Source organism: Nerophis ophidion, linkage group LG20, assembly GCF_033978795.1.
Source record: "Nerophis ophidion isolate RoL-2023_Sa linkage group LG20, RoL_Noph_v1.0, whole genome shotgun sequence".
NCBI lineage: Eukaryota > Metazoa > Chordata > Actinopteri > Syngnathiformes > Syngnathidae > Nerophis > Nerophis ophidion.
Genome location: NC_084630.1, coordinates 4,607,659 through 4,623,582, shown reverse-complemented (window position 1 = coordinate 4,623,582; position 15,924 = coordinate 4,607,659). Strand labels below are relative to the sequence as shown.

General features: G+C 41.7%; 1 protein-coding gene and 1 long non-coding RNA gene across 6 annotated transcripts in view; one reads left to right on the top strand and one right to left on the bottom strand.

Annotated features, from left to right (window-relative positions):
- Positions 1 to 15,924, top strand: part of LOC133538664 (uncharacterized) — a 265,569-nt gene that overhangs the window by 170,272 nt on the left and 79,373 nt on the right. The window lies entirely within an intron of this gene.
- LOC133538661 (voltage-dependent calcium channel gamma-4 subunit-like) overlaps positions 1 to 15,924 on the bottom strand; it is a 61,663-nt gene that overhangs the window by 3,460 nt on the left and 42,279 nt on the right. The window contains exon 4 of one of the 2 annotated variants that reach the window (XM_061880346.1): positions 13,404 to 13,945. In XM_061880346.1, the coding sequence (XP_061736330.1) occupies positions 13,416 to 13,945 (530 nt within the window). In that variant the 3' untranslated portion in view covers positions 13,404 to 13,415. Of the gene's footprint in view, positions 1 to 13,114; positions 13,946 to 15,924 lie in introns of those variants that run through there. The other variant, XM_061880345.1, reaches the window with a different exon arrangement.

Below are 15,924 nucleotides of genomic sequence, written 5' to 3'. Positions count from 1 at the left end.
GTGTTGTCAAGCTTATGAGATGCCATGCAAGTGTAAGCCACTGTGACACTTTTTTTTTTTTTTTTTAAATAAATGTCTAATGATAATGTCAATAACGGATTTTTTATCACTGCTATGCTGAAATTATAACTAATATTGATACTGTTGTTGATAATAGCCCTGCGATGAGGTGGCGACTTGTCCAGGGTGTACCCCGCCTTCCGCCCGATTGTAGCTGAGATAGGCGCCAGCGCCCCCCGCAACCCCGAAAGGGAATAAGCGGTAGAAAATGGATGGATGGATGGATGTTGTTGATAATATTCATTTTTGTTTCTTTACTTTTGTTCTGTGTCGTTTGTGTCTCCTCTCAATTGCTCTGTTTAGTGCAGTTCTGAGTGTTGCTGGGCCAGGTTTAGTTTTGGAATTGGATTGAATTGTTGTGTAGTGGTTTGTTGGATTGATTAAAAAAACAAAAACAAACATTTTTAAATTAAATTTTTGGGGGGGATTTAAAAAAAAAAAGAGAATCGATTCTGAATCGCACAACGTAAACGATTCGATTCGTATTCGAATAAATTTTTTTCCCACACCCCTAATATATATATATATATATATATATATATATATATATATATATATATATATATATATATTTCTTTTTTCAAATCGATTAAGAATTGTTAAAAGTTAGAATCGTTAATTCGAAAATCTATTTTTTGACACCCCTAATAACCATTCAAAGTCACTTTAATGGACAATTTCAAGTGAATTTCAACCCGAATTTCCGAACATACAAGTTTTTGTAATGTTGGAGGGAGCCGTAGAAAACACTCACAAAAACATGCAACGTCCACAAAACTTTCACGTGCGCCACAGTCCTTCCCCAACATAAACTATCTTACATAACATTTTAATTTGGAGATACAGCACTTTGTACATCCTAAACTGTAAATTGTCCCCTACAACTTCCCTGAGCAAACAACACAAATGTTCAAGCACACACAGGACACACTACCCTCTAGAATGTTCCGACGTGCCTTAAATCTATATTTACATGTCGGATGTGGGGTGGCAGTCTTTCACAGCACATTTCACACGTGACGTTCACTAGCAAGTGCTCCCAGGAATGTATTATTTTGTACAAACAGGCTAAGGTGAAATATAGGAGAATGTTGTGTTTGTAAGCATGTGTTTGCAGGGATTTATCTGAGGAGATAGCACCAGCTGTTAGGTAAACAATACACACATTCCCTCAGCTATTAGATCAAAAAGATCCTTTTTGAAGGTACATTTGCCTCCATAAGTCTTGTACATTGTTATGATTTGTACCATTAAACAACACATATGTTCTTTACACAACAACACCATATGGCCGTGATATCATTCAAGTGTCAAAGGAAGCCATTTACGGAACTCAGATCAACAACAGCTCGGCATACGCTCTGATTTTCTAATGGTCCACTCAATTTATAAATCATGGACATATGAAGTCTTGATGGCCATTGTTGTTACTGTACATGTGGAAGTGGAAGATGTTACGTTTTTCATCGTTCATAAGATGATGACAAATTCTTTTAGACTACCGACATTTCAAGCTTTTTCTCCCCCAAAGTATTTGATTACACATTTTTTCTTGACATTGTGTGCCACAAATGAATGTAATGTACCTGTAAGGTCAGGGGTCTCAAACTCAATTTACCTGGGGGCCACTGGATGCAGAAACTGGGTGAGGCTGGGCCGCGAGAAAAGATTTCTTCAAAAAATCTAACATGCAATTTTTAATGAATTTAACTTCTTTGAATGACTTTCCCGCCCTAGCAACATACTTGCCAACTCTCACGATCTTTCCGGGAAACACCCAGATATCAGTGTCCCTCCCAACAATCTCCCGAAGCAATCATTCTCCCGGTGTTCACCAATATTAAGAGCGTGCCGTGATGGCTCTGCCTTTAGCGTCCTCTACAACCTGTCGTCTGGTCCGTTTTTCTGCCATACAAAAAGTGTGCCGGCCCAGTCACATTTTGTATGAGGCTTCTGCAGACCCACGGACTGCAAGACATACTTGAGCAACAGCCATTCAGGTCACACTGAAGGTGGCCGTACAGTATAAACAACTTTGTCACTTTTACAAATATGCGCCAGACTGTGAACCCACACCAAACAAGATTGACAAACACATTTTGGGAGAACATCCGTGTTACGACTGGTTGGCATAGTGATGCCAAATTGGTCCCTTCGTGGATGCGTCGGCATGAACACAGCAACGGTAAGTTTAAATGATTTATTACGCTTAACAAAAGCAGACTATGAACAAAAACACTGGAGCTAACAGACAAAAAATAAACCAAGGGCGCTAGCATGAAAGCTAGGAATAGAAAATACAAAAAATATACTTGGCACGACGCACACAAAAGAGTAAACAAAAAACATTCAGCATGAAAGCTGGAATGTCGAGCGGCTTAGCGTAAGAGCTAGCGAGAAAATACATACGGGTAGAGGACAGTCGTGAATGTTGCTCGAAGGCAAATTAGAGTCCCAGAAAGAATAACGAAAAGGGACGGGCTTAAATAGGTGAGTAATCAAAAAGTGACGGGTGTGCAGAAACCGTGATTAGCAGGTGGGATCAATGAAGAACCATGGTGACTGACTAAACAGGAAGTAAGAGTGTAGAACAGTGATAGAAGTATAAACCATATGTGGTGATCCAAGTAGCGGATCGCAACAATCCGGACTGTAACACAACATAAACACAACAGAACAAATACCCAGAATCCCATGCAGCCCTAACTCTTCCGGGCTATAATAGGGGGCGTGGTTGGGGAGGGTGGGCGTCGGTGTATATTGTAGCCCCGGAAGAAATAGGGCTTCATGGGATTCTGGGTATTTGATCTGTTGTGTTTATGTTGTGTTACGGTGCGGATGTTCTCCCAAAATGTGTTTGTCATTATTTTGTGGTGTGGGTTCACAGTGTGGCACATATTTATAACAGTGTTAAAGTTGTTTATACGGCCACCCTCAGTGTGACCTGTATGGCTGTTTATCAAGTATGTCTTGCAGTCGCTTACTGCAACTACAGAAGTTTGTACAGGTTGTAGAGGACGCTAAAGTCAGCGCCTCCTTAATAATATTGTGTGGGTGAAATTCAGAAAAATTATTACCCCTGGGGGGGCACTGAAAATTGGTAGTCTCCCGGAAAAATCGAGGGTGTACAAGTATGACGCTGTAAAGCGCCATTCATATAAAACTCGCGGGCCGCACCATCATTACATTTTTATATTTAGGTGCGGGCCGCAGTTGGCCCGCGGACCGCGTGTTTGAGACCCCTGTGTAAGGTATTGTAAACATACTACTAATGTCCAAGTAACCCTTTCAAAACACCATAAGCTTTTATTTCTCAGTACTTTTTACGATTGTAATTGCAAAGTCCAGAACTTTTTATTTTCTGAAGTAAGACAAACATCAAACTAAAATGGACTTGGAAAAAATGTAATTTCATTAAATATTAAAAAGTGCAGCGTTTTCCCCAGTAGGACGGTTTGTTTTCTTGTTGCCATTTTGCAACTATTTCAGCATTCTGGCTCATTTGTCCGTGTTGATGGGCTCATTTTGCTCATTTTGCTGGAAGTTCAAGTATTCCGAATCAAAGCTTGTGGACGGCTGATTCACTCCGTTCTTTTTTTATTTTGCCTATCATTCACATTTCTTATGGGAGACAAGATCACATGTTTTTCTTCTTTTTAATGCCTTCTAATAAGTAAATAAACGTTGGCAAAAGTCAGCAAACGATAGAGCCGATGGTAGTCTCTTTATTCCACCTCTATATCGCTCTTAGAAACATCCAGAAAACCTCCATTACAATTTTTTATACACTAAGTGTATATGTAATGTAGTCATTTATAACAACATGAATATTTATGTATTTTTCTCATTTTAAGCAAACTGTAGCGCAGGGGTCGGCAACCTTTACCACTCAAAGAGCCAATTTGACCCGTTTCACAAAATAAAGAAAACAATGGGAGCCACAAAACTCTTTAGAAATTTCAAATGGTATACAGAGTTTCTTTTACTCAGTGCTATGTATACACCAGGGGTCTCAGACACGCGGCCCCCCACCTTAATATGAAAATTTAATGATAGCGAGTTTTATATGAATGCCGCTTGACAGCATCGCACTTGCCAACCCTCACGAATATTCCGAGAAACTGCCGAATGTCAGATCAACTATTCTCGCAAATGTTTACTGGCTTTCCCTGGAGCAACAATAAGAAGGGGATGCTACGAAGGCGCTGCCTTTGCCGCCCTCTACAACACGTTCAATTAGCTTGCCAGCCCAGTCACATGTTGTATGAGGCTTCTGCAGACACACTCTAACGATTGCAAGACATACTTGTTAAACAGCCATACAGGTCACACTGAGGGTGCCTGTTTAAACAACTTTAAGACTGTTACTAATATGCGCCACACTGTGAACCCACACCAAACAAGAATGACAAACACATTTCGGGAGAACATCGGCACTGTAACACAACATAAACACAAAAGAACAAATACCCAGAATCCCATGCATCCCTACTCTTAATAATAATAATAATGGATTAGATTTATACCGCGCTTTTCTATTGTTATATACATAAAGCGCTCACAGAGAAGTGGGAACCCATCATTCATTCACACCTGGTGGTGGTAAGCTACATCTGTAGCCACAGCTGCCCTGGGGTAGACTGACGGAAGCGTGGCTGCCAGTTTGCGCCTACGGCCCCTCCAACCACCACCAATCATTCATTCATCACTCATTCACCGGTGTGAGCGGCACCGGGGGCAAAGGGTGAAGTGTCCTGCCCAAGGACACAACGGCAGCGACTTTGATGTCCATAGGTGGGAAGCGAACCTGCAACCCTCAGGTTTCTGGCACGGCTGCTCTACCCACTACGCCATGCCGCCCCTATATCCCCCTATATGGGTGGGGTTAGGGGGTGCGGGGTTGTATAATGTATCCCGGAAGAGTAGGGTTAGGTTATACACCCCCACAGGGCTACATTATACACCCCCACTAGCACCAAATCCCCCCCACCCCCTCCGTGCGTTGGTTGAGGTGGGCGGGGTTAAGGGCGGCGGGGTTTGGTGCTAGCGGGGTTGTATAATGTATCCCGGAAGAGTAGGGTTACATTATACACCCCCACAGGGCTACATTATACACCCATACTAGCCCCAAAATCCCCCCCACCCCCTCCGTGCGTTGGTTGAGGTGGGTGGGTTAGGGGGGGCGGGGTTTGGTGCTAGCGGTGTTGTATAATGTATCCCGGAAGAGTAGGGTTAGGTTATACACCACCACAGGGCTACATTATACACCCCCACTAGCACCAAATCCCCCCCACCCCCTCCGTGCATTGGTTGAGGTGGGCGGGGTTAGGGGCGGCGGGGTTTGGTGCTAGCGGGGGTGTATAATGTAACCCGGATGGGTTAGGGATGCATGGGATTCTGGGTATTTGTCTGTCGTGTTTATGTTGTGTTACAGTGCCGATGTTCCCCCAAAATATGTTTGGCATTCTTGTTTGGTGGGGGGGTTCACAGTGTGGTGTATTTTAGTAGTTGTTTATATAACAACCCTCAGTGTAACTTGTATTGCTGTTGAGTAAGTATGCGATGCAGTCACTTACGTGTATTAACAGGGGCTGAATATAAAATGTGTCCTGTCGGCACGCAGATCGCGTGGTGTAAAAGCGGGCGCGACCACGACATGTTGTAGAGGGAGTCAAAGGTATTGCCATCACTGCACACCTTCAATATTGAAGTCCAGGTGAAAATTGGAGAATGTTATCAGAGTGATCAAAGCCGCGGGTTGCCGACCACTGCCGTAGCGCATTCATTTCACAAACGCATCATGTTTGCCTTTTCCTTCGACAACACCAATGACCACGACTCACAACAGACTTCATAAGAGGCAACACCCATAAAAAAAAATATCCCTTACTGTACAATGTCTGCTCTCACTGGCATCCCGACTGATGGGATGTTTATATCTTCCTGTTTTGATGAAGAATTAATCATAATCTTAGCAAAGTGTTTATAAAATAATTGGGTGCGAACATGCGTCCTATTGTGTCTTCCTTACCATTTCCGTGTCTAAATTGGATGTCAAAGTTGACCAACTTCTCAGTTTGTGTCCACATTCTTCTACTATCAAGGTTAAAGGCATTATTTATAATCTAGAATGAACTTTCACCACTTTTGAGGCGAGAAAGTGATTTGTGATCAATGCGTCGCTAAATGTAGGTGAGTGCTCGCTAATTCCTTGGTTAATATTCAGGTCACGAAATGTAAATGGAGTATTGTTGGCGGTTTTCATGGGCGGAGTATATGCAATAGACCATGGGTGTCCACACTTTATCTGCAGGCGAGCTACTTTTCAATTGACCAACTCGAGGGGATCTACCTCATTTATATATATCATTTATATTTATTTATTTATGAAAGAGACATTTTTGTAAACAAGTTAAATGTGTTTAATGATAATACAAGCATGTGTAACACATATAGATGTCTTTCTTTCACAAAGACAAGAATATAAGTTGGTGTATTACCTGATTCTGATGACTTGCATTGATTGGAATCAGACAGTAATGATGATAACGCCCACATTTTCAAATGGAGGAGAAAAAAAGTTGTCCTTTCTGTACAATACCACATGAAAGTGGTTGGTTTTTTGGCATCTAATTCATCCAGCTTCCATACACTTTACAAGAAAAACATTGGCGGCAAATTCCGTAGCTTGCTTGATTGACATTCACGGCACCCGAGGGTCTTGTGAGATGACGCTGGCTGCTGCCAGTTCATTATTATGAAAAAATGACCGAGAGGAAGGCGAGAAACACTTTTTATTTCAACAGACTTTCGCGCCGTCCCTTCCGTCAAAACTCTAAAGGCCGACTGCACATTTCCTATCTTCACAATAAAAGCCCTGCTTCATGCTGCCTGCGCTAACAAAATAAGAGTCTCGGAAAGCTGGCGTGCACAAGTGATGTGCACGCCAGCTTTCTGAGGGATCGCTTGTGCACGCCAGTTTTCCGAGACTCTGTATTTAGTTAGCGCTGGCAGCATGAAGCAGGGCTTTTATTGTGAAGATAGGAAATGTGCAGTCGGCCTTTAGAGTTTTGACGGAAGGTACGGCGCGAGAGTCTGCTGAAATAAAAAGTGTTTCTCGCCTTCCTCTCGGTCATATTTTCATAATAATGATCTTGCAGCAGCCAGCGTCATCTCACAAGACCCTCCGGTACCGTGAATGTCATTTAAGTGACGTCTTGGTGAAGATTGATGATCTCTAATTTTTAGGTCAATTTTTTTTAAAAGCCTGGCTGGAGATCGACTGACACACCCCCCGCGGTCGACTGGTAGCTCGCGATCGACGTAATGGGCACCCCTGCAATAGACCCAACGACTCCATTGTTATCCACATTTTGCTCGCATTTATTTACGAGTTAGAATGCATGAAGAAAAGCTTACTGTATGTGTTCTTGTCTATGGATTGTGAATGATAAACAACATTCCCCCCAAAAAAGTGCCATTAGCCTTTAATAAACTGTGTTGAGAGCGATGCACAGAGCGAACCCTCTAGCACCCTGGTTGCAAGTGACAGACTCAGAAAACAAACACGGCGATCGAGTTAAATTTAATTTATCAATCAATTTATTTATTGATTGATTTAGATTTTATCGGCCCAGGCCTAATCTGTCCAGTGAATAATTGTTTTCAATGGTTTGGCATGTCTTCTTTGAGTTTTTGACACAGCTCAAGGCACCTATAAGTACAGCACATGGTTAGCATGTGTGGTTAGCATCTTGAGTTCAAAGGTGGCTGTAATGCAGGGGTGTCCAAACTACGGCCCGCCGACGACCCCAATATGGCCCGCGAGACGTCATTAATTTACCGTATTTCCTTGAATTGCCGCCGGGGCGCTAATTGATTTAAAAACTCTTTTCACTCCGACGCTTACCAAAGGCATGCAGTAAAAATTTGAGTGTGAAGTAAGGATACCATCATGAAAAGCACATTTAATAAAAAAAAAGTTATTATGGTCTTACCTTTACTTATAAATGAAGTCCATTCCAGCTCCTTCTGATCAAAAGCATCGATAACTTGTTTATAGAAGTCTTCCTTATCTTTCTTCAGTTTTAAAAGTCTCTGTTTCGATGGAGATCTTCCTTTATTACCTTCTGCTTCGATTGAAAGTCCAGTTTGGAAAACTGGTATCAGACCGCGGCTATCAGTTAGCTCGGCTCCTCACGTGCGGGCCACGACAGAATTATCCTCGGACAACTCCCCCTCCCGTTCTGCTCCGTGGGTGATCTCTTTTTTTTTCTACAGCTGCCACAATGAAGTGTTATTATATAAATAATATACTGGGTATTTAGGACTGGAACATGCTTTATTTTTGCCCGGTTGTCTACATAGTCAGCATAGGAGTAGTGGTGTTACATCCTAAAAGGTCCGTCTTGCACTCCCCTCGTCCTATCAGTTCCCAGCACATATCACGTCACTCGTTGTCACTTCTTCTGCAGCCGAGTAGTCGCAAGAAGGATCACTAGCGCCCTCTACCACCAGTAGGCGGAAGTCATTTAATGACTCATATTTGACACACGCAGCTACGGTATATTAATAAAACACAGCTGCTTACTGTTCTTTTTAGCATACCGGTATTCAATAGCTTTGATCTTAAATCCTACTGAATAGCTCTTAATCTTCTTCCCATTATGCAATTTCAAATTACCGGTTTTGAAATCAGCCTCCTCCATTTTGAAAATGATGACAGGAGAAGTGTCACTAAGCATGTGCTAATTATTGCCCAGCGGCAATTCAAGGAAATACGGTAATAAGGAATCTTACCCACAATGTGGTAGCATTCATCTCAATTGTCTGATATTTTTGATGCTGCCATCTAGCGGTCAACATTAGTTTTTCAGGTTAATCACCTGTAATTCTGCTATAAATTAGGGGTCCCCAACCCGTCGATCGCGATCGACCAGTCGATCTTTGGGACCCGCAAAAATATTAGAGAAAAAAAAGTAATAATATGACATCGGTGACACCTCCACCCAGAAAATTACCAACAGACCTGCCATCAGGCAAGCATTTTAACATCTCGACACACCTGCACATCTCTCTTCAACCTATCTTCCTGCGACTCTCTACAACGCTTCACCCACATTGCATGACAGTCTCAGAAATCATTGCGCTGCAACATTGCATTAAGCCCGACTGTCTGCAACGCATCAGACAAATTTTTGCAACCAACATCAAACAACTCTTGATAAAACAAGGCAGCAGCTAAAGAAGGACTACACAGGCAAAACCCCGCCAGGTGAACAGCTGGTTTTACTACTTCCGATTCTGACGTAGGACAACCATGTGACTCTTGTCCCATATGTTGCCATAGGATGGACAAATACAATACATTACTTACACCAGGGGTCCCCAAACTTTTTGACTTGGGGGCCGCATTGGGTTAAAACAAGTTGGCCGGGGGTCGGGCTGTATACATATATAACGTAATATCGTTACGTTATCGATGAGAAAATGCATTTTTAGACAATGATATGGCTGAGCGGTTAGGAGACACAGAGAGTAACAAGGTGGTGGTAAATGGATTAGAAAGGACACATTTAAAAAATAATAATTATAATTACAATTTTTTTTTTTTTTAACTTGGGAATTCCCATGGGCCGAATTTTGGACGCTGGCTGGCCGCATCCGGCCCGCGGGCCATAGTTTGTGGACCCCTGACTTAGCCTATAGCGGCCAGTTAGCTTCTACAGCAGGGGTGCACAAAGTGTGGCACAGGGGCCATTTGTGCAGGCCAGTAACTCGTTAGTCATTGGCCCGAGGCACATTACAAAAATACCAGCAAAAATTATGAAACAGCAAGACACGATGGAAAAAAAGCCAAACTGTTTACACAAAACAACAATACAATATTATATATATATATATGAAGAAACATACGTATTTTTTCAATAAAAATATATTTTATATATATATATATATACACACACACACAAAAACAACACAACCTAGTTATAACATAGTTGACACAGGAGTAGATATTGCTTTGTTTTTTCGGCTGAGATAGGGATCTTGGCCTCGAAAAGGTTGGTGACCACTGCTCTAAATGGAGGCATACACAGCATTAACTTCTATCCCGATCTAAACAACCTTACCTAGTCATGGTGTAAAAAAAAAAAATCCAACCAACACAAAATGTCAACAGAAACACTGAACTTTGTGGATATTATTCAATAAAAACGCCCATGCATCATAAAAACATGAAAATTACACACGTTACATCCATTACAAAGCATGATGAGAGAAATGTAAAACACCTTTCACACTTATCCATGTTTTCCGCATTTTAGCTGCTTGATATTTCTAATTGATTACAAAACTTTAAGGTGGTTGTCACAGAAGTAAACAAGGTACTCACATACTTTTAATATCAAATTATATTAATAATTAATTATACATCCATTGTATTGATATAATATGTACACACATACACACGTGTTTGTGTGTGTATATATATGTATGTATATATATATGTATATATATACTATATATATATATATATGTATATATTCAAATGCCTATATGTGTGTATATATATGTAAATGCATGTGTATATATATATGTAAACATATGTATATATATATACTATATATATATACATATACAAATATATATACATATATAGTTACTTTACATGCAAACGGCTTTCAGCCCTCGACCACACATATATATATATATATATATATATATATATATATATATATATATATATATATATATATATATATATATATATATATATATATATATATATATATATATATATATATATATATATATATATATATATATATATATATATATATAGCTCGGTTGGTACAGTGGCTGTGCCAGCAACTTGAGGGTTGCCGGTTCGATTCCCGCTTCCGCCATCCTAGTCACTGCCGTTGTGTCCTTGGGCAAGACACTTTACCCACCTGCTTCCAGTGCCACCCACACTGGTTTAAATGTAACTTAGATATTGGGTTTCACTATGTAAAGCGCTTTGAGTCACTAGAAAAAAAGCGCTATATAAATATAATTCACAATTCACTATATATATATATATATATATGTATATGTGTATGTGTATATATGTATATGTATAAGTGTGTATATATATATATATATATATATATATATATATATATATTAGAGATGCGCGGATAGGCAATTATATCATCCGCATCACCAAAGTCGTCATCCACCCGCCGTCCACCCGAACCAACATTTAACAGGACCATACCTGCCCGCCAACCGCCCGCTGAAAAACATCAGAGGTTGTCCGCCTCCACCGCTCACAGAGATATTTAAACCTGTTTCACAGAATAATGAAGACAATTGTAGCAGCTAACGTTCCCGCGACAATCCAATAGCGTTCATCCTGATGACAAGAATATGGGTGTGCTGTGAAGCCATTGCCTCTGACACCTTCAACAACACGTATGAACCAATTGCTGGTCCGGCAACATGTTGTGTGCAGCTTCCGCAATCACACGTTCAGGATTGAAAGGCATACAGGGTGATACAGAGTACACTGATGGTTGTGATATAAACAATTTTAACACTCTTAGTAATATGCGCCACGCTGTGAAGCCACACCAAATAAGAACGACAAACACATTTCGGGAGAACATCCTCACAGTAACACAACATAAACGCAACACAACAAATACCCATAATCCTTTGCATCCGTGACAATTCCTGAATATATTTTACACCCCTGCGCCCCCAACCCCGCCCACCTTACCGACGTACGGTAATACAAAGGATTATGGGTATTTATTGTGTTGCGTTTATGTTGTTACTGTGAGGATGTTCTCCCGAAATGTGTTTGTCGTTCTTAATTGGTGTGGCTTCACAGCGTGGCGCATATTACTAAGAGTGTTAAAATTGTTTATATCACAACCATTAGTGTACTCTGTGTCACCCAGAATGCCTTGCAGTCGTGTGGTGTTGCCGCGGAAGCCACACACAACATGATGCTCGACTGACAAGCAGGTCGTACATGTTGTAGTAGGCGACAAAGCCAGTGGCTTCATAGCACGCTCTAATACTTATTATGTGGGTGACTGCTGGCAGTCATTCAGGAGAATAATAGCGTCTCTTATTGTCTTCTTCGCTTTATGACACGGGTCTTAAATGACACTTTGAATGGCAGAGGATACCGATCACAGAACCATGCATATCAGATATTTCCGGATGGTTCAACCGCCACCCGCCCGAATCGAATTAAAATCTATTTTTTCGTCATGTCAACCGCCCGACCCTCGGGCTCCGCGGATGAGACCGCAAACCGCGCATCTATAATATATATATATGTATGTGTATATATATATATATATATATATATATATATATATATATATATATATATATATATATATATATTTACACACACATATATACACACACATATATATATATGTATGTTAGTATGTATGTATACATACATACATATATATGTATACATACATACATACATATATATATATATATATATATATATATATATATATATATATGTGTGTGTGTGTGTGTGTGTGTGTGTGTGTGTGTGTGTGTATATGTATACATACATACATGGGTGTATGTACATACATACATACATTCTTGTATGTATGTATGTAGATACATACATGTGTGTATGTACATACATACATACATTCTTGTATGTATGTATGTATGTACATACATGTATGTATGTACATACATGTATGTATGTACATACATGTATGTATACATACATACATACATGTATGTATGTATGTACATACATGTATGTATGTACGTACATACATACATGTATGTACATACATACATACATGTATGTACATACATACATACATGTATGTATGTATGTACATACATGTATGTATGTACATACATGTATGTATACATACATACATACATGTATGTATGTATGTATACATACATGTATGTATGTATACATACATGTATGTATGTATGTATACATACATGTATGTATGTATACATACATGTATGTATGTATACATACATGTATGTATGTATAGTTACTTTACATGCAAACAGCTTTTGGCCCTCGACCACATTTTTTAGCCCAATGCAGCCCCCATGTCAAAAAGTTAGGACACCCCTGCTATAATGTCTTTGTCATCGTCCATGGTTTGAGAATGTGAGGTATATGTGGAGCAACAATGTGCTTAAGCACCATCTCCAGGGTTTAAGTGGAACAGCAACAACATAAATGTATTGTGTGTCTACATAACTAATGTTCAATTCAGTTCAGTGTATGCCCAACTTCAGGAGGGAAACTTTTATCATCTGCTTTAAAATATCAATCTTACCAACAACAATGCTCAAACAGGCGTGGTTCTTCTGTTGCCGCCATCTTTCTGGAAGCAGTTGTGGACTTGTAAAAAGTCCCTCTCAGGACTGTAGCGCCCCCTCCCCTTCAGAGGGTTCCTGCTCAGGGAGTACAGGGATATGTCTCCCGTCTGCAAGCCCATCCCCAGCCCCGCCTCTCCACCCCTTCCTCCCCCCATCTTCTTCCTTCCCGGGGAGGGCTCGCGCGACGGGTCCGACGACCTCGAGCTGGACCGCGAGCGCCTCCGTCGGTGGCCGTAACTGGGGATACGGCTGTAAGGCGAAGACGAGGCGGTGGATTTGATGAAGTCGCGCCTGGCTCGGCAGCGCGTCTCTTTGTTCTTCTCGATGTATATGTTGACCGCCAGGACCCCCACGGACTCTGCCACGATGAAGGAGAGGGCGCCAAAGTAGAAGGACCAGCCGTAGTTGTATTGGTTCTTCTTGTCCTCGTCTTTCTTGTCACTCGGGTCGCCGGCGTTACTGGAGATGTAAACGATGATGCCGATGATGTTGCTTAGGCCTGAAGACAGGATGGACGAGACTTGGGATCAGTGTTTGAAAAGATTGGGACTCTTTCAGTGAATATTCTGAACTCCCATTTCAATGAGACTTACAGTGGGGCAAAAAAGTATTTAGTCAGCCAGCGATTGTGCAAGTTCTCCCACTTAAAATGATGACAGAGGTCTGTCATTTTCATCATAGGTACACTTCAACTGGGAGAGACAGAATGTGAAAAAAAAATCCAGGAATTCACATTGTAGGAATTTTAAAGAATTTATTTGTAAATTATGGTGGAAAATAAGTATTTGGTCAACCATTCAAAGCTCTCACTGATGGAAGGAGGTTTTGGCTCAAAATCTCACGATACATAGCCCCATTCATTCTTTCCTTAACACGGATCAATCGTCCTGTCCCCTTAGCAGAAAAACAGCCCCAAAGCATGATGTTTCCAACCCCCATGCTTCACAGTAGGTGTGGTGTTCTTGGGATGCAACTCAGTATTCTTCTTCCTCCAAACACAGCGAGTTGAGTTTATACCAAAAAGTTCTATTTTGGTTTCATCTGACCACATGACATTCTCCCAATCCTCTGCTGTATCATCCATGTATCCATTTTGGTATAAACTCAACTCCTCGTGTTTGGAGGAAGAAGAATACTGAGTTGCACCCCAAGAACACCATACCTACTGTGAAGCATGGGGGTGGAAACATCATGCTTTGGGGCTGTTTTTCTGCTAAGGGGACAGGACGATTGATCCGTGTTAAGGAAAGAATGAATGGGGCCATGTATCGTGAGATTTTGAGCCAAAACCTCCTTCCATCAGTGAGAGCTTTGAATGGTTGACCAAATACTTATTTTTATTTTTTTAATTCTTACAATGTGAATTCCTGGATTTTTTTTTTTCCCATTCTGTCTCCCACAATTGAAGTGTACCTATGATGAAAATTACAGACCTCTGTAAGTTGCAAACTTTATCGTCGATGTTCTCTACTAAATCCATCCATCCATCCATTTTCTACCACTTATTCCCTTTCGGGATTCGCGGGGGGCGCTGGCGCCTATCTCAGCTACAATCGGGCGGAAGGCGGGGTACACCCTGGACAAGTCGCCACCTCATCGCAGGGCCAACACAGATAGACAGACAACATTCACACTCACATTCACACACTAGGGACCATTTAGACATCCATCCATTTTCTACCGCTTATTCCCTTTCTTTTTGGGGTCGCGGGGGGCGCTGGCGCCTATCTCAGCTACAATCGGGCGGAAGGCGGGGTACACCCTGGACAAGTCGCCACCCCATCACAGGGCCAACACAGATAGACAGACAACATTCACACTCACATTCACACACTAGGGACCATTTAGACATCCATCCATTTTCTACCGCTTATTCCCTTTTTTTTGGGATCGCGGGGGGCACTGGCGCCTATCTCGGCTACAATCGGGCGGAAGGCGGGGTACACCCTAGACAAGTCGCCACCTCATCGCAGGGCCAACACAGATAGACAGACAACATTCACACTCACATTCACACACTAGGGACCATTTAGACATCCATCCATTTTCTACCGCTTATTCCCTTTTGGGGTCGCGGGGGGCGCTGGCGCCTATCTCAGCTACAATCGGGCGGAAGGCGGCGTACACCCTAGACAAGTCGCCACCTCATCGCAGGGCCAACACAGATAGACAGACAACATTCACACTCACATTCACACACTAGGGACCATTTAGACATCCATCCATTTTCTACCGCTTATTCCCTTTTTTTTGGGATCGCGGGGGGCGTTGGCGCCTATCTCAGCTACAATCGGGCGGAAGGCGGGGTACACCCTGGACAAGTCGCCACCTCATCACAGGGCCAACACAGATAGACAGACAACATTCACACTCACATTCACACACTAGGGCCCATTTAGACATCCATCCATTTCCTACCGCTTATTCCCTTTTTTTTGGGATCGCGGGGGGCGCTGGCGCCTATCTCGGCTACAATCG